Source organism: Molothrus ater, chromosome 6 (assembly GCF_012460135.2).
Source record: "Molothrus ater isolate BHLD 08-10-18 breed brown headed cowbird chromosome 6, BPBGC_Mater_1.1, whole genome shotgun sequence".
NCBI classification, from domain to species: domain Eukaryota; kingdom Metazoa; phylum Chordata; class Aves; order Passeriformes; family Icteridae; genus Molothrus; species Molothrus ater.
Window position 1 is genome coordinate 31,661,057 of NC_050483.2, and position 19,315 is coordinate 31,680,371.

The 19,315-nt window shown below is 35.5% G+C and overlaps 1 protein-coding gene across 5 annotated transcripts in view; it reads left to right on the top strand.

Moving 5' to 3' along the window:
* Positions 1–8,076, top strand: part of FMN1 (formin 1) — a 176,481-nt gene extending 168,405 nt beyond the window's left edge. For all 5 annotated transcript variants that reach the window (XM_036384216.2, XM_036384217.2, XM_054515198.1 and 2 more), the window contains one exon: positions 337–8,076. In XM_036384216.2, coding sequence (XP_036240109.1) covers positions 337–381 — 45 coding nt within the window. In that variant the 3' untranslated portion in view covers positions 382–8,076. The remainder of the gene's footprint in view (positions 1–336) is intronic.
* The last annotated feature ends 11,239 nt before the right edge of the window (positions 8,077–19,315 follow it).

Consider the following 19,315-nt stretch of genomic DNA (forward strand, 5'->3'; position numbering starts at 1 on the left):
CCTTATGTCAGCAGAAGCCATTCCAGACATGAGAAGGTATTAGAGTCACATGAATTTGTAATGTATCTCGTTTTCTCTAGCTGCAGTGGTCATCACAGATGTGTATTTTTAAAGGTACACAGTATTTGATAAGTATGTAGGGAAAGCAAACTCAGTAAGTAATGTGTTTTGAAGTTTTAAACCTTCTTTGAGTGCTCCAAGCATTTTTTAATTAAAGAAAACTGAAACTGTGACTTACTTCTTCATCTTCTAAACCAAATGCTCATGGGAACTTGAGAGGAGATGGAAAATTATAGACAAGAATTAAAATAAAACTCTTTTTTTTTTCTTTAACAGAAAGAAAGACTACGTCAGAAGGAAGCCAGTGTGACTGCCAACTGAAGGAAGATAATTGAAAACAGTGCAGTGATTTCATACATTGCCTGATGCTTTACTACACCAATGGCCCAGGAAGCACCTTATGTTAGATACTGAATTCTGCTTTGCTGATCTGTCCCAAGACAATCCATTAAAGACTTTTGAGTTCCTTCAGAGGGGTTTGTGTGTTCAGTGGAGGGAATTCTAAGAAGGTCTTTACGTGGGAAGTCAAATTTTTTTTCTGTAACTGTTCCTTACATTGCTTAAAATGCATCTTGTTGTCAATGGTTTATTAAAATAGTCTGTGTATAATGTATTTATATGGAAGAGCTAAAACGAGCATTTTGGATGCTGAGTTAAGTAATGACTAACAACCTGTAGGTTATTTACAGGGCTTTATGTACATGAGAGCAGATATGCCATTCAGTTCACAAAGGTCTATTGCAGCATACTTTTTGTTACTTCAGCAGTAACTGAGGTAAGATTGACTGATTCTCAATAATTTTACACTGTCTAACTATTGGATGCATCTTTCTAAAACTGATTAAATGTAAGCATAGATTCATGCTGTATTTTACTATGAATATTTTTATAGAAGCTTCAGCTCATGCCATTCATTGAAATGGGAGTAATATTTTGCACATAAAAAGGAATATTCAAATTCTTTAGTTTTGTGATTGATGGCATAACAGATTTATTATTTTTATGGTTTTAATCTAACATTTCCTAAATTTTGAGCTTCGAAAGAAAAAATTATAAAATGTATATTTTTATTTCAGTATATATTTCAAATAACAATTCCATAAAGTGATGAGTTTATAGGTCATTATTCATTAAGATACAATAATATCTCTCCATGAAGTTAGGCATTTGCCATTAAACATTTGACTTTTAATTCCATTGAAAGCTTTCTTTTTAACAGCAATTATCTCACTCTAAAATACATTATGCAGCCTGCTCTTGTCCCTCTGTATTTGTATGAAGAATGTGTTAAGCATACCTACATATTTATATATATATATATATATATGGTTTTTATATGTGTGTGTGTGTGTGTATATATATATATACACACACGCATAATATAATAAGTAAAGCTTCAGAAAGAATTAACAGGGTCTTGCTGTCCTCCTGTAACATTACAACCATTGCCATAAAGTGGCAGAGCCTAAAAATAACCCTACTGAATATCCACCATTACTTGAAGATTTTTATTACATTTTAAGGATTTGGATTCTTAGGAGGAGAAATCTGGAAGCAGAAGTTAATTTAAGGTAAAAGAGAAAAGTGATTCTTCTTGCTGTCTACAAGAGAGAAAATGAGTTTATGATAATGGTGTATGAAGTTGATTACAAAGAGAAATTAGCTGAAGCAGAGAGGTGCAAAAAGCTAGTAGGGGAAAAGCATTAGTCCTTTGCTTTGAAACTGGAAAGAATATGCATGAGACAGACATCAGTTATCATACAGCAAATTCCATAGAGACTGAGATGAAACCTAGGCAGAGTCTCCCCTAGCATTGTTCATTTATATTAAGAAAAATAGCAGTTTTGGAGACACATTCATAAATTAACTTAGGATTCAGTGCAGATTTCTTAAATTAGTGTCTCTCTCATTCCTGCATAAATGAAAACAAAAGACTCAAGAGTCTCTTGTATGTTTGGGAGTTTAGACCCTGCTGCAGATATACTCAAGATATGTAAGCATAATTCTTATGAAAGCAGTCAATAACATGCCAGCAAAAATAATCTGATTTGTATTTTGACTAGTCCCATTGCAGAGAAAAAGAAAATTCCAAAGATTTAAGTTTCCTGTCTTCCACTAACTAGGTGAAGTACATTTCTTTTCAACACTATTAGTGATAAATAAGAGGAGCAATAATGCCTATAAAAGCCAAAGAACAATAGCAAGCAAGGCAATTCTGATGAGTGTTTAAGCAAACAGTGTTTATTTTTTATATAGTTTTCTATCTATCATGAAGATAGTGTATATTGCCATTTGACCTGACTGAGAGTTTTTTCAATGAAATGAATTTCTTGAAGTATTATTCAGCAAGAGCAGCACTGTTTGTGAAAATGGATGGTATTAATAATTCCCATTAAAAGTATATTGTGGAAAAAAAGGTTTTAACTTATTGAAATATTCTCTTTCAAAATTTCTAAATGTGAATTTTCATTTTTCAGTTCAAATTTACTTCATTTTGAAATGTTGAAAATGTATATAAAAAGGGATTAAAATTAAAATTATTCATTTGAAGCATTGAACACTTGATCAGACTTACAATTCTTTTATCAAATTAGCAATTTGCCAAGGTTTTGAGAATTAATGCTATTTTTTAGAAGATTCAAAAACTTATATAGCACAGGGACCTTGTCTCTTCCTAATTTTCAGTTGTATTGATTTTCCTCTCAAGTCTGAGTTTCTGATTCCAGTTTAACCCATGACTTAAATCCTCTACTACTAAGTGAACTATTTTTAAATGAAAAGAAGAATTCACCTAGATTATTTGATTCATTGTCTTAATCAAGACTATAAGACTTCTGGATGGCATTCATCAGGTAAAGATCACACTTTCTCCCCCAGTGATACCCACAAGTGTCTTCAGGCAGTGATTGAAGCCACAGTAGCTGGCTTTAACTAAAATTGTGTATTAGAGAGGAGATAGTTCTACAGATATGTCTACATAAGCTGTTTATTTCTGAAATATTTAGACGCTTCAGGCATAACAAATGTGCATCAACCACCACTCTTCTTTGGGGTCACCAAATGTCACCAAACATTATGTTTTAAGCTTTAAGCTTTAGTTTGATGCCTCACTTTACCTTGAGCTTCCTAGTTTGGGGAGAATAAAAGGACAGAAGGAGAAAAGAAGGAAACTACAAAGATGGAATGGAACAGAAGTCTGTGGTACATGTCTACATTGCTGTCAGGAAGTAAAAGAGTGGACTCAGTTAAGCCAAGCAGCAATAGCTAGACAGTTACAATTTTCTGGTCTATTTAACTTAAAATACCTCAACACTTCACAGAAGTCACTTCTGTGACTGCAAAGTAGATGTGGCTTAAGAGGGGGAATTTTCTGTTGTGTTTTGGTTTCATTTCTTCTGCTACTGCCAAGCTTCTCAAAGACTGTAAAGCATAGGACTATTAAAACCCATGTTACTCATTAGGTGCTTATTACCCACAATGACAATATACAGTACTAATTTCTAAATCAAATTATTAGGAAGAATTCAGTGTAGAATGAGTAGATAATAATCTGCAAAGTGCTCTTTACATTATTTACAGCATTACCACTTGTTGATTTTAAAATGGAAGATCTTTTAGTGTCTTTGAGGTCTAAAAAATCTTTTTTTCATTAGGTTTTTACCAAACTATGAGAACTACCCAGGTGTTTTGCATCATTAACCCCTGCAATTGTTTTGCCTTGTGTTTTATCATAGGGTTGTAAATATATGTATTGAATATTAAAGTTTTATATTTAACTTAGAATTTTTAGCATCAAAACAGAAACTATGAACTTCAGTTTCTGTATATAAATATTTCTATTTCAAATTATTAATAATTAACATTTGTTGGATGCATCTTACAGCATTAAGGTAGAAAATTTATATGCTCTGAAATTCAACACTGTTTTGGAGATTCCCAGGCTAGGTCTTAGAAAAATGGCATTTTGGATTACACAGTGAGAAATCCCAGAATCCTAGAAACCCCAGTTCCTTAGTAATCAAAGGTTGAGCATCTGCAAGAGACTTTACCTTGGGTACAGTTAACATGGTGACAGATTTAGATAACTGTCTCTACTTTTAGATATGGCCTGCTAACATCATTACTAAATATTTCCACTGCTAAATAGGGTTTAAACCATAAGAATTTTATGCAACTGTTTTAGAGATCTAAAGTTCAGAAGTTGTGCAAGCAAAATTGGTAGACCTCATCAAAAATACTTGGCTTTGCAAGTTGTTTTTTTTTTTTCAAAATGCCTGCAAGACCTTTTCTTGTTTGTTTTTATAAACAATTCTCTCAATTTAAAAGTATTCCTAACAACGTTACAAAAATTTTTTTTTCCACTTGTTGAAATGAGGTATACCTAAACAGTATCTAAGGAAATTTTGCAAGCTCCAACTGTATTTAAATTTTTATTTCATACATCATAGAATGCAAGCTTTTAAATTAGGACCTGTTAGTAAAATTTAAGCACTGGATATAAAAGATTATATATTGTAAGAACCAATGAAGTAAAAATGCTGAACTGATAAATAGCTTAGAGACAGAGTGCTCCACCTTCCTGGGAGGACATTATCAAGTGACATAAGCTTTTCCCTAATGTAGAACAGCATTGCATTTCCTGTGATCTCCTTCTGCCAGGTGTCATCTCAGACTAAACTAAAGGTTGCAGCTTTTTTTTCATTAGCTATTTCTGGTTAATTTCATTTCATACTTTTTCACCTCAATTTGACCTTCAATAAGCTAATATTGAGTAAATAAAAAGCCTTTTTATACAGGCTGATAGTGCTTATATATGCATGCAGGTTTACTTATGTATGTATTCCTCTGGCCCACATGGTAAAAAATATCCATAGGGAACATTATGGGGTCATGGGACTGGATAAAATCTTTTAGTATCCTGTTAGGAAAACTGTACTGAACTGTCCCAGTATGGGACATGATTTCTTTTCTGTGGTATGATCTGCCTACAAAGGTTTTGGAGTCCTGGGAGCTTTTGGAGGATGGAGAAAGCTGTTGCAGGGCATCTTTGCTTTATCCATCAGTTTCCAACAGTTTGTTTCTCAGGAATTACACTGCAGAATTCCCTGAGCATAGATTGCCTGGGGGACTCCTGGAAGGGAGACTGGAAAATAATGTCAATGGTTGATTTTCAAAAGGGAAAGAGATCATACCTATATTTCCAGATTAAGGTAAAAGCAAGAAAACTCTTCCAAAATAGCAAAAGTTTTGTAGAGTTGTATGTATCCGCTCATTAGGTTCTACAGATTTCAGAAATGCTGCATTCATGTATGTGAACATCATCCTGTGCCTATATACTGATCATATGATTATTTGAAATGAACAAAATCACTTATATTGTCTTACTCTTGTGCTTTGACCAGTAGAATATTGAGTACAAAAGCTCTTGAAAGAGCAATCCATCATCAGAGTCCTGACGGACAGCTGTGTTTCAAGTTTCCCAGTGTTGTCCTGGCAGGAACATTGATATTTTCCTAGAGGTAAGATGAGTTTAGCCAGCCATGACATCTGCCTTCTCAGCCTCTCTTAATCATAAGCTAGTACTTGTATCATAGGGCCAAGTGATGGGGCCAAATTCTGTCATCACTGATGACTGCAGTCTTCATTGCAATTAGAAGTTAACTGTAGCACAAAATAGTACTAAGAATGTTAGGATGTTTTTGTGATTGACATTGAACCATAATGTATTTGGTCAGCTCAAAGACCTGAAGAGTACTGACAGGCTGAGATTTGTGTACTATATTGGTCCTGATGAATGGCATCATTATAGAAGTTCAAGTGACTGTAGAAAGAGGACCTGTTACATCTGTTCGCTGGTTGATAATTTTCTTTAATTTTTTTAATCTTCCTCAAGATGATTTTTCAATCTCTGAACTATGCATTTGAGTACTTTATATAGTACATTTTCTCTCTGACTTGTCCTAGAGGGGCCAAGCTTGTAGTTTAGTACTTTTACTGTCTCATTTGGCATGTTGTAAATACAATCCATTGTTGTTGAATAAATCCTGAGCAGCTATCCACAAACAGTATGTTATAGAAACTGCAGAAACTGGGTAGCAATCTAAGATTATGGCACTGTTTCCTACAGCTTGGAGCATCAGTTGTCAGCATATTAACATAGATGCTGTATAGCACCTGATACTTCTTAGGTGTAAAGTAGTTTTAGGGTGTATTGCCAATAGCAGCTAATCACTATAAACTGGAAAAAAGCCATGTTCTTATTCTTATAGTTTTGGTTTTTTTCTCTTGATTAGGATGATTTTTTGTGGTGTGGGTATCTTCTAGATTTTATATGGGAGCATACCATTTTGTAATTAATCAAAGCAGAACAAGCTCACAGTTCTATTCTGGAGTTTTTCATATCTGACAGGAAGGTGAATAAATAAAACTGATTTCATTCCAGATAAAAATAATACTTTTTTCTCATTCTATTAATTTTTATAGTTTGTGTTACAGTCCAGTGTGTTTTAGAAGGGCTGTAAAGAGTGAAAACATTGCAGTGCCATTGAAACAACAATATTAACCTCACTATATCTTCCTTGTGGATTTTCTTTTGAACTCAAGTGTTTGCTTGGGTTTGTTTGGGCTTTGTTTAATTAAAAGATTATGTTATATCAGACAATCAAGCCAGCTTTGCTTGGATAAGTTTCTAAGGCGGCCTGTGTGCTACTGTGGTCAAGTGAAATAATCTGTGTGTATGCTCATCAGGCATGTAGCCTGAGCAACACACTTTCATCTCCATATAGCTCAGAAGAGGGAGAGACTTGAGAGGGAAATTTAACAGATTTTTTGGGGCCAAGTTCAGAAAAGCTATGTCAAATGAAATGTGCTTGTCATATTGCATTGGTTTTGAAACCAGTGATACCTGTTGCAAAGGAAGACTCATGCTCCTTGTCAGGTGGGACTGGATAAGGACTTTGCACAGAGAGGTGATAAAAGCAGTTTCGTGTAGGTGCTTTCAGCAAAGCTGTGAGTGTCCAGATGATGACTGACTGTATGTTCCCCAGGAATAACAGAGCTATATACTTTAAGAAACACAGATATATAGTGACACTATTTTTGGTGGAGGGCATATCAGCCTCAAGAACAAAAGCTGCCCCTGCCAGTGTACTTAGCTACTGCTCACTGTACTAAAAGCTTTGCCACATTTGGAAGCTACAGGAAGCAAAAATGGAGAAATAATATGACATGAAAAATCAAGACCTGACCACTAGAAAGTGTTTTCAGTAGGATTATAGTATGATTTTCAACCGTCCATTTAGCTATTTGGGTTCTTTTTCCTTTCCAACCATTCTGAGTTAAATATTTGCACTGTTGAACATTATTATTGTTGGTATGCTTCCTTCTCTTCTCTCCATATGATACAAAATCATCAAAAGAGAGGCCTCTTTGGCTGCTTAACTTCTCTTTGAAGATGTAGCAAAATGGTAAAATCTCAGAACAGCTGATAGTGTTCTATGTGTACCTAGCAAGTTTCACAGACATAACAGCATTTAGGCCTCTGATGTTCATGTGGGATTTGCTTTAATAAAATCAAAGCTTTGCTTGAATGTTTGCAAATACAGTCAGCAATTATGTATTTGCTGTCCTTTGAATTGAAATCAACTTTGCATTTATCATCCTACGATATGTAAAGCAAAAATAATGGAATATTAATGTGGTTTAGCTTTTTTTGGTTTTCAGAATTAAACTCCTTGGAATAGTTCCTGATTAAATATGTTACAAAGGTCTTAAAAGAATAAGTTAAATAGATTCAGGTGCTTTTTCCCTGCTCCATGTTGTAATTATATGTGTGTGTGTGTGTGTGTGTGTGTGTGTGTGTTTCTACTGTGTATCTGAAAATATAATTTTCTCAAAAACCAACATGTGCTATGAATGACTTTATAAAAGTTATTGTAGTGGGATGGAGTATTTATTTTTAAACTAAATTCTTAAGGAGACATTGACTGTAAATAAAAGACTATATTTTCCTCCTCAGTATTTTTGATAATTTTTTCAGTTGTCTTTTCTATATGCAAAATGTGTTATTGGGATACTGTAGGTTTCTCTGTTTGAAAAATTCTGTCTAAATAACTTCTTTTATTTACAACACTTTACTGATACAGTTAATATCCCAGGTTCAGTGTGCTTGTTAAAAAAGACATTATTTCTCAGATCTGCAAAGAATTTGAATATCTATCTTTCTGAAGTCAATATCTTGAAGGTATTTTTGGGGGGGTGAATCTGAAACAATTTGTACACATCTGAAGATGAAGATTTCCTTTAGTTCTCATCCCACTTTTGGCAACTCTTCACATTTCCAGCTGCATAATATTGAAAAGCTTTTCAGTAACTCAGACCATACTAACTAAAAAATCATAATAAAATAGAATCTCAGTGTTTTCTATCATCCATGTCTCCAAACATTAATATTTGTATTCTGTTTTCTAGGGGAAGAAAAAAACTATGAATTTAATTATAATTTTGTCTAGATTTTACTGTTACTTGTATAACTATATTGATAGTGTAGGAAACCTTACTGTCATTAGTGTATTTTTTTTCCAGTTTTCCTGTAGCCAGAACAGAAAACAATTACAGTTTCAGTAGAAAATTTTGCTGTGATTTCATTCAGCATCTAACCATTTTGGGGACTACAGGAACTGGAAGCATCTTCAGCAGGATGCTCAGCAATTCTTGAAAGACAGATTCATTTTAGGCAGTTTTGAGTGGGATTTTAACTTCACACATCACATAAATTTAAAACCAGAAGACTGTGATTTGGTTTTATTTGTTTCTGGAAACATTATTAATGTATATGTTTGAAAATCCTTATCCTTAGTCAAGCAGAGGTTGGAGTGATCATGTCAAGAGAAATTAAGAGCAAATATATTCTATGACTGACCCTGAAAATCACAACAGGTTAAAAGAGGGAGTGGAGAAACTCAGCAAATCTACAGCAGCATGATCAATGTATTTTGGGTTGAAAAATCTGCATTTTTCATCATGGTTTGACTGGAAAAGACAAGTATCTAAGTATTTCAGTTACATAGATGAATTGAAGATATATTGCCAAAAAATCACCAAGGTGCAGATATTAACCAAATATGAAGAACTCTTTGCAATCAATTTTCTGTAGAAGGGGACACATAGGAATTGCACTAGACCAGCCTGGTCTAGTGGGCACATGGCAGGGGGCTGGAATCTGATCATCTTTAAGGTCCTTTCCAACCCAAACCATTCTGTGAGTCCATAAAGACATACCAGATGCCATAATGATGAGCATGTTAGAAATATCGAGATAAACACTGAATAATTAAGTAGTATGTAATTAGTTACATCATCTTAATTAAAAGTAGCTGAGCAAAGCAATCCAGCTTGTACAGTTCTCTGTTCCTTCTCATATTATTTGCAGTCTAGTTTCATGATCCTCTAAAACAAAAAATTGATGTGCTGATGAAAAGATGGAATTCATAAGCATTTTTGTTTGGAATCCTAATATGCCAGGATGTCAGATGACAGATGGTTTATCCACCTAAACAGCTAACTTCATTCATTAAGAACCTGAATTCAGTCCTTGGGTCCAAAAGAAGTGCTGGAGCCTGAAGTTCTTGAACTTTCTTTATGCTTCTTTGATTGCAGGATGCTTTTAGCAACACAACACCTAGCTGAAAAGCAGTATTTGCCATACAGTTGTGCCTGTGTTATTCTGAGATACAAATACCACATGCAGGGAAGAAAATATATCAGATAAAGTGAATTTCTTTTCAAAAATAATAACATACATGTTGAACAGAAGTCCAAATTTGTAAGACCAATCCTAAAGGTCTAAAATAAATGCTACTCTTTTGAATACACAAAGTTCTCATCAGACATAAATCTTGTTTTCTACGATGCAGTATTATTTATTATTTGCTAATATATTTCAGCTCTGGGGCTGTTGACAATGTTACTTCATAAATACAGAAATAATTTGTGATACACTGATTTAAAATCCTATAAAGCAAACTGCTGCCTCTAATTAAATGGCAGATTAGAGCTATGCAATTAAATATTTTCAGAGATTAATTGTTTCATGTCTGTAAATATTACAGCCATTTATCGAGGGATTAAATCTGGAAATAAAAGCAGGCAGTTTTTAAATTACTTTATATAAATATGCAGGTACATATATAGGCATATGTATATTTTTTTAAATATGAATGCATATATATCTCTAAGAGAAGCTTATTCTGTTGATATGGCAAAAGAAGTTGATCCAGTTGTAGATCTAATATCTGTATTTCAGCAATCTACAATGAAATTTTCATACATGCCTTGTTTAGGAAAGGACACCTAGTGCAAAATCAATGCTAAAAGCTGAATAACTGTAGTTATTGAAATAATTTAAAAGCAAATGAGCATTTGAGATGTGTTGGTCAGAAAATTTTAATCAAAGCAGACTGGGGATTTCTATGCATAACCTCTTTCATGAGACAAATCCCAAGGTCCTTTACAAAATAATGAAATTAGCAATGCAAATATTGATGAATACAGTAGGTCAAACAAAGCAGTCCTTGCTCTTGAGAGTGCTGCTACTGTTAAGTCAACAAACCAAGGGCTTCCAGATGCAAAAAAAGTGCAAGTCTCAAAGCCAGGCATGCTAGGTTTTTGGTAAGGATCAGAAAAAGTATTGAAAACAGTTTGCAAGTCTTGGTTTTGGTTTCTATATAATTGTTACATTTCATTGTGTCCATTTGCTCTAGGGCTTTTTGCTTCTTAGGGACAATCTTTGACACATTCATGAACGTGCCAAATCTTTCCTGGAGGATGGTGGATGAACAGGTGTATGGGCTTCAGAAGTTCCTGAGTTGCATATAGGTCATTTACTATACAGACTGGTGCTTGAAGAAATGCTGTTCTTATAAAGGCAATTCCCAGACACTTGGGAAAAGTTAGGGATTTTCAAGTTTGGTCTTACAGTACTGTTTTATCTATGCCTGAAAAGAGAAACTAAAGCTCCACAGATCACAACTGAAGACAGGCTCAAAAGAAATGAGTGGTGATTTAACTTTTACAACTTATTCTTTCTGAGTGAAACTTGTTTAGGCATGCTGGGCCTTCATGAAAACCCTCTGCAGCTTCTCAAAAAGAATGTGAGGGGTGAGTGAGGAATAATATTTTCAGTCACAGTGTGTTATAAGACTTCTAAGACTTCTTTCTTTTTTTTTTCCTTTTGCATTGTTTCCTCTTTGTAAATTTTTCTTCCTCTTTCTCCCTCCCTGTTTAAGAAACCATTGCTAGTTTCATGTGCATTTATCCAGCTCCAATATTTGTTCATTACTAATAATAAGATTTATTCAAGCTGCAAATTCCAAGACTGAAATGATTAAGCCATTTGAAATTGCTCCAATAATTGATCTCTAAATTTCTCTGCCATATTTTTGGTCATACTTGTAAGTATGTTAGTACTTACAAGTTTTCATTTCAGATTCAATTAGTCACAGAGTCAGGCACAAAACTCCACTCTATGATTCATAACTAATCAAGACAGTGTAAATCAACCACTGAGAACTTTATAAATATATAAGTAGCTGAGCAGTAAAACTTGAAATCAACTTGTTACAAAAAGCTTAACCCAAAAATGGCCATACACAATTGAGCTCCAAAAAACCATGTGTGTGAGTCAAGGGAAATACTTTTAAATTCTGAGGTCGGTATTTTTTCTTTTGCTTCTCTTATTAACCTCAAAAATGGAAACATTGTGATGTTCTAGTTTTCTTTGCCAGTCACTCTTGCAGCATGTGTAGCAGTATTTTTGGCTATTGATTGACTGTGAATCAGACAAGTGTGCTAATGCCCCTTTGTTTTTTACTTCGAGAATCTTTGATTCCACTGAAGTGTTTATAAAGGCTGACAGTGCTCATTTTATATGTGATTCACAGCAACCATAGCAATCCTGTCTTTGAGAAGTGCAGTGGTGCAATGCAAATGTCCTGAAAAGGCTATGCATTCATGAGAGGGTTTTAATTATGGATCACATTGCTACCATTAGGGTCTGAAGTTCAGTGCTATTAAAGATTTGAAAGATTTTTTAATTGCTCAGAATTTTAAATGAAAGCACAGTGTGAGATATATTCTCTGATTTTAAAAAAATATTTCCTAAGAATGAGTAACAAAAAAGGCCAAGGCCAGAATTTTGTCCTCTCTTCCAGATTCAAAGTCATTATCAGAAACTTTCATACAATGATCTTCCCCACCACACCCCTTGGATGATACATTCCAACACTCCAAAAAGGTGATGCAGATCTAAGATGGGTTTCTGAGACTGCTTCATGCACACACTTCTGAAGTTGTATTTATTGCTTATGTACAGTAGTATTTTTTGGAGGTTTTCACAATATCACAAGATATCACTTCTTTGCTCTCTGTTTGCTGAAACTGCCACAGAAAGCAAGCTATGGGACTATATGCTATGTCCCTGCAACAAAAACACCTTCAGGTTTTAAAAGAGGTTTCCCATCTCTTCTGGTCTTAAGTATCTTCTAAAATATCAAACCAAGTCCACTTGCAAGCCTGTTGACAAATCATGACATTAATAAAAAACATGAAGGGAAAACAGTTTCCAAGTTCACATACTTAAAAAGAGAACAAGTTTCATGTGAATCTAAAGATCCTATTCAAAGCTGGGAAGTTGATTGGGATATTTTCCAAAAGCAAGAATTAGTGTAAACTTGGATCACATTGTGATGCGTGTTCTTTCCTTGGAACAGCATTAAACAGCTGAGAATCAGTCACCTTACTTCAGCAGAGTTTTTGAGAGAATGGGGGTGAAGACAATATTAATTTTTAAGTAATGTGAGCACAAGAAATCTGATGCCCAACTGCCCTTTTTGCTCCTGGGATTATTTTGACCTAATTCCCAAGGCATCTTTCTGAAAATGTATCCTTTGGACTAAAAAAACAAAAGGCAAAACCCACTCTCTTGGACCCTACTGTTTTAGTTCCCTGTATGAATCTTCTGGTTTGATTTAGGAATGTGCTGCTTGGTTCCCATGTGCATTGTTGTTGTAGTATTTACTTAGGAAGGAAAAGTGAGTATACGGTTCACGCCTTAACCTTGTCAAGCTTTCCCCTTACCAACTTGAACTGACACCATACAAATTCTGAAAGGAAAGGCCACAGCCAAAATTAATCATAAACATTAACCATAAAATATTACTTTTGACCCTACCAAGGGGCAGACCTCTAGGAATAACATCCTGCTCCTTAAGAAAATAACATCCCTCTCCAACCGAGAGGTGCAGCCGATCTCGTCTGTGCATGACGGACATGCTGACCTGTGCCTCGGGGTGTAACATCTGATCCCAGCTCACAGGGTCATGTGCACTCCAGGCCTTACCTTATGGAAGTCAAACACTGCCCTACACACAGGGCACTTGTGTCCTCTTGGCACTTGTGTCCTCTGCATGAAACCAGTCCTGTCTGAGGTTGTGCTGTAAAGTTAGTGTTTTATGCAAAGACAAACAGATGAGGCTGAAGCTGGAAAATTTAAAGCTGCCATCCCAACTTCCAGGCTGCTTTGACCTGAATGAATGCTCTAGGTATATACTTCTCATCATTGCACCAATAACGAGCCCTGAGGGAAGGCTACAGTCTATAGCATTTGTAGCATTTCATTTGAATAGACCCTATGACTAGTTTATTCCTAGAGGCACAATCCATAGGTTATTGGAGAACCAATTTCTGTAGCTATTGGGCAGTATGCTGTTCATCAGCAAATTGAATTATTGAAGCCTCTGAAATCCAAAAACGCCAGAACCAAGACTAATTAATATTGCCAAAGAAATAGTAAATCAAAGAAAAACATACTTTTTACAAGTCACTGGAGATGAAACATAGGTGCCTAAATCAAGCAGGACTTGCAATATTAAATGGAACATTCCCTAAATATCATTAAAATATCTAGCATGTATTAATAAATCAGGTTACTTCCCAGGAGGTGCTGGTTGTTCTGACATTGATAGGGAGAGATTTCAGCAGCAAGCTGTTGAACTTGTCAAGGGTGCCCCACAGATGTACTTCTGGTCCTGCAGGCCTCCCTTAATTCAATCCCTTGCCGGCAAGAATAAGATGTAAGTACCCCACTTTCCAGGGGTTTCCCTTAGCATAAACCCTTCAGTGTCACCTCAACAAGTGATTTTGGTCTTCCTTTTCCCAGCATGTCAGCCCCAGATAGAAATCGAGCCGCTGTTGGGATTAACAGGTTAAAGAGAACTGGTGAGGCAAAATGACATCATCCTAAATTGGTGCACTTAGACTCCTTATGGAAGATTAAAAGATTTCCCTGGTAACACTCATTTGTCCCTGTGGGAGAAAGTGGGGTTTGTTTCACCCATTGACTAATACTAATCAAAGAATAAATTTCAAGCATTTGCAATGAAATTATCACTTGTAACAAGTTCATGAGGTTAAAACTTCTTTGGGATTTTTATGCCACACTGAAGTGCAGTTATGTCCTTGTGAGTGAATTTGACAGATTTGATAGAGATGGTAGAGATCGTTGCTGTGTTATCTGCTGGATAAATGCCTTGAAGTGAATATTTTCACAGGAATTGATCTGTGCTTGATTTGTACTTGCATAGTCTATTTATAGCTAACAAATATAAGCTCTATGCAGGTGGCTCACTTCTGACAACACAGTACAAACTGAGTACACTCCTCCTTTCACGTTAATGCCAATACATCTCTCCTGTTATTAATAAGCTATTTAGACACATTCTGACAGCAGACTAGACCTCATCTTTGAGATCAGTACCTGACACTCATATTTCTTTGCTCTTGCCCTCTGTTTCTTTTCACCATCCATCACACTGACTCTTACTTCCTATCCTCTCCTGTGAAATAGACACTACCTTCGTTTTTCATCAACAGTAAAACAGATCAAGGTGGTTTCATGTGTTGGTAAAGATAAATGTCGAGGCTAAAATCTTTCCTTGTGTGTCTTCCATTAAATTTCACTGTGTAGCATTTGTACACTTTTCAGCTATGATGCACAAAAGCCAGTGCTGCAAAATATTTTCAATCTCATAACATCATGACTCTGTAGAAAACTAGTGTCCTTTTAGGTAATCAGTGCTTATGCATTGAAATTAATTACCATTAAAACCTCCCTGTGTTTTGTGACTTTCTTGTCCAGTCGTTTCAAATGGCTCCTTCTCAAACGGCACAGGTTGTATATCATGTCAAGGAGAGGACTGGCAAAATGTGCTTTGGAAATATGCAAACAATATTTCAATGTAATAGTGATAAATAAAGACGTGTTTTCCTCTGTAGTCATAGCAATTGTAAGGAAGATGTGAAGATGCATTTGAACAATTCTCATTGGAAGAGTCTTTTTTTTACCCAGCTTCTCTCCTGAGGTGAGTTAATTGCAAGTCTTCTCACTTAGCTTATGTGATAGAAAGAGATGAACTTTTTTTGTGCATCTGTGTGTAATGTTTTGTCCCTGGTAATGAACTAAAATATTTGATTCTGAAAGAAGGAGGGTTTTTTTTGGGTTACAAAGGAGTTTGTTGCAAGAACTGAACTTAGTTGTACAGGAGTAAGGAGCCTGCTGACTTCTGATCAAGGCTGACAGCTTAAGAAAACCTGCCAGGGTAGCTGTTCTCTCTGTTGGCTGAGCGATGGCATTTTCATCACCAGACAAAGTTCAGAATTTCTTTCAGAGAAAAACTGAGCTTGACTTTTTGAACTTTCAGACTACTGAGCTGAGCAGAGTGAAACCAATTGTTGAGACATCATGCATGGATCTAAGGGACCAGTGGGTATGAACTATGCTAGAGAATCATGATAACACATTCTTCATGCTTTTTTTTTCTGTTTCCTTTTAACCATTGTTCTTGCTCTGCTGTTTGTCCTGAGTCTTACTTGCTTTTCACCATTTCTCAGTAGCAGTGAATGTATAAGATATCGTGGGAGAAACCTGAGACCACTTAAAAGCAGCTCTAAGATGAGTTCAACTCACATTCTCAGAGCAATGTTCTCCTTGAATGGGAAGATCCAGATCAAAGGCAAGTTGGACACCTCTTGGTTGTTATGGTACTTCAGAATCTTTCACTGGTGTTCATTCAGCAGCAGCTCTCCTTTCAGAAAGCGTATTCTGTACAAAAAGACCACTAAAAGCAACTCAATGGTGAAATTAGAGATCTACATAGATTACATTCCCAATGCAAAGGAATGGATTAGCTTAACTTTCAACTCCTGCTGCCTAATGTTGATTTAATATATTGTCTTGACTTTTAATAAGGTTATTGAAAGATAAAAGCATATAAGGAGCTGTGCCACAGATGCGACTGTCAGAACTTCATACGCAAAATAAAAAGAGACATTATAATAAAATGAAAATTGAATGTTGCTTGTATAAAATCTGGCTTTGTTTTGATGCATAAAAAAGCAAACACTGTTCCATACTGAGGTTTTCAAGAATGTCTTAAGTACACAATGCTTCTGATGCCACCCCAGTTGCCTATATATAGATCTGTCTTGTGTAAAGAATTTAAAAAGCATTAGAATAGAGAAATCAAAGAGACAATAAATTTTAAACCAATCTTATTGTCTGCAGCCTAAAGTGTTATAAAGATCAAAGTGGAGCAAACATCTGGCATTTGCCTTTCTGCAAAAATTAGATCAAATTACCTACCATAGGATTTAGATCCATTCAATAAGTTCTTGCCATTGTACACATAGTTTTCTCTCTCCTTTTTATTTGCTAAATCTAACTTAACACCCAAATTCTAGTCTCTTCGTTCATTTGAAGCTGAAACAAATTAACAACAAAAATGGAAATCACGTCCCTCATGAACATCTGTTTTCGAAGGAACATTCAAGGTCCTTCAGATCCTAAAGAGAGAAGTTCAGCAAGACTTCATCCATTAAGGGTAATTGTCTAGAAATAAACTTAACTAAATACACAAAACCCTGTCCCCATCCTTAAAAAAAGAAATTCTTCGTGACTACACTTCTAACTAGTCATTGTAGTCACTCCTAAAATGTGTTATTAAGAAGCTTGACACAGTACTCAATAGTTTTATGTATGATCTTATCCAATATACATTTTTCAGACTTCTAAATATATCTAATGCACGGCTTGGCTTTTACACCTTTGTTTAGAGAAGTAAATACATTTATGTTACATCTATATAGCATGATTTTTTAATTCTCTGTATAGAACAATAGACTACTACAAAGCTAAGATTGAGAGTATATCTCTTCTCTTAAATACAGAATTTAATGTGTCCTTACACCTCAAAAACTGAATTACAAAAATTTAAATGAAAGAAAGACAATATTGCCTGCAAATTCATCATTATATGAATCAAAAATCTCAATAGTGCTCAGTTGTGATGCCATATGATAAAATCATGATTAATGAATTTGAGTATTCTAACCCATATGAGCTGTAAATTACACATTGGTTCTTTCCAATTGCTTTAAGCAGAAACCTTATTGATATTACTAGGCAGAAAAGTAACACATAGCTCTCAAATATTCTGGAGAGAGAGATTTTTTAACCTCTGTTCCTTTTTGCTCTTGTAATATGAACTGGAATATTACTTTTTTCCACAACGCATTCTTTAAAAAAAGAAATGCAAATGTAGAAAGTTCCAATTTTCTTTGCAGAACTTTTATTGTGAGTCAGTGTAATTTTTCTATTTGATCCATCCCCAAGCTATGTGATCTGCATCTGTACCACAGCAAGGAGGAGTTATTGCTTATCATGGCTTAGAATTTTGGGGGGTTTTAATGCAATCTCAAAGAACCTTTTTTTATATCAGTATAAACTTTCTCATATCTTGCTCCTTGATTTTTCAAAAAAAAAGTGGATTCTGAATTTCATTTTCAAAACTTTTAGAAAATAATAGAAAAGTGAGCAAGTGACAGTTAAAATTTCTTTACTCCTCCACCCAGACCCATGAAAGCTTGAGGAAGAATTCAAGCAGCCAGAAGCCACACATTGAGACAAGGCACTTTAAAGTCATCAGCTACATTCCCAGGCAGGCAGTGCACATAGGCTTCAGATGTTTTTATGTAGATGCATTACAAGGTAGCGTCAAAAATCTGCACTGGGACTCTTTGTGATACTTGTGCATTGCTAGGAATTTCTGCTTTCAGTCTCAGCTGATAAAAAAAATAAATCTGATGGTTATTAAAAATATGAACCACTGTTTTGGCTAAATAAATACATGTTAAATTTTCACTCCCTTAACATTTAAATGATGCAGCTCTCCCCTTTGGTTAGTGGATTGCAACAATCCAGGTAAGCAGGACAGCTCAGAAAAAAATTTGGGTGTTCTTCTGCCAAAATTAACTGTTGTATTTCAGTAACTAATGAAGTGTTTTTTGGGACAGGTTTGAGTTATTTGGAATGAATAAGATCTAGGTATTTTTCACTTGGTTGTTCTCCTTCAGGAAATCTTTTGGAACTAAAACCTGTAGGTTTACATCTACAGTGGAAAAGGAACATCAGCCCCAAGGGTGCAGTTCTAATTCTCCTTTCTCCTTTCTTTTTTGGGTTGGGTTTTTTCTGTTTTGGCAGTGGGTTTTTGTTTGGTTTGGGGTTTTTTTTTCACTCAGGAGAAGGTAAATAACAAGGTGAAGTTACCCCATCATTTTTGCAAAGTCCAGGTGCCTGTTGCCAGGCTGGTGGAGCAGAGGCACGGTGCCCACGGTGCACATCTGCGGCTCAGATGGGAGCACGCTCGGCAGAGCCAGCGCTCCGCTCTCGGTGCCTCGGAATCACACACACTGCGAGCTCCCAGCAGCACATGGCTGACAGAGCACACCAGAAACCCCACACACACCCAGCCCAGCCCACTGGGCACAGAGAAAGGAGGTCTCATTTCTGTCTGCATCCTTGACAGCAGAGTAAGGTGTGCGAATTCTCTCTCTCTTGCTTTCTTTTGGTCTGTGTAACTAACTATAAAGCACATGGGAGGTTATCTTCAATTCAAAGCTGGTATGTAGAATAAACTATAATTAAATTACATGTTACTATATAATTAGTAAGACCAGCACCATGGAGTACTAGAAAGCTAAGTCTAGGAGGTTTTTCTCTGGTTTAAATATTTAAATAAAGATAGATATGCACAACTTCTCAAGGAAACATTCTGCTCAACTGTGCCCATACCTCAGACCAGAAAAAGTCAATTACCTTCCAAAAAAAAAAAGATTCTTAGCTGATTTTATTATCTTTCGAGCA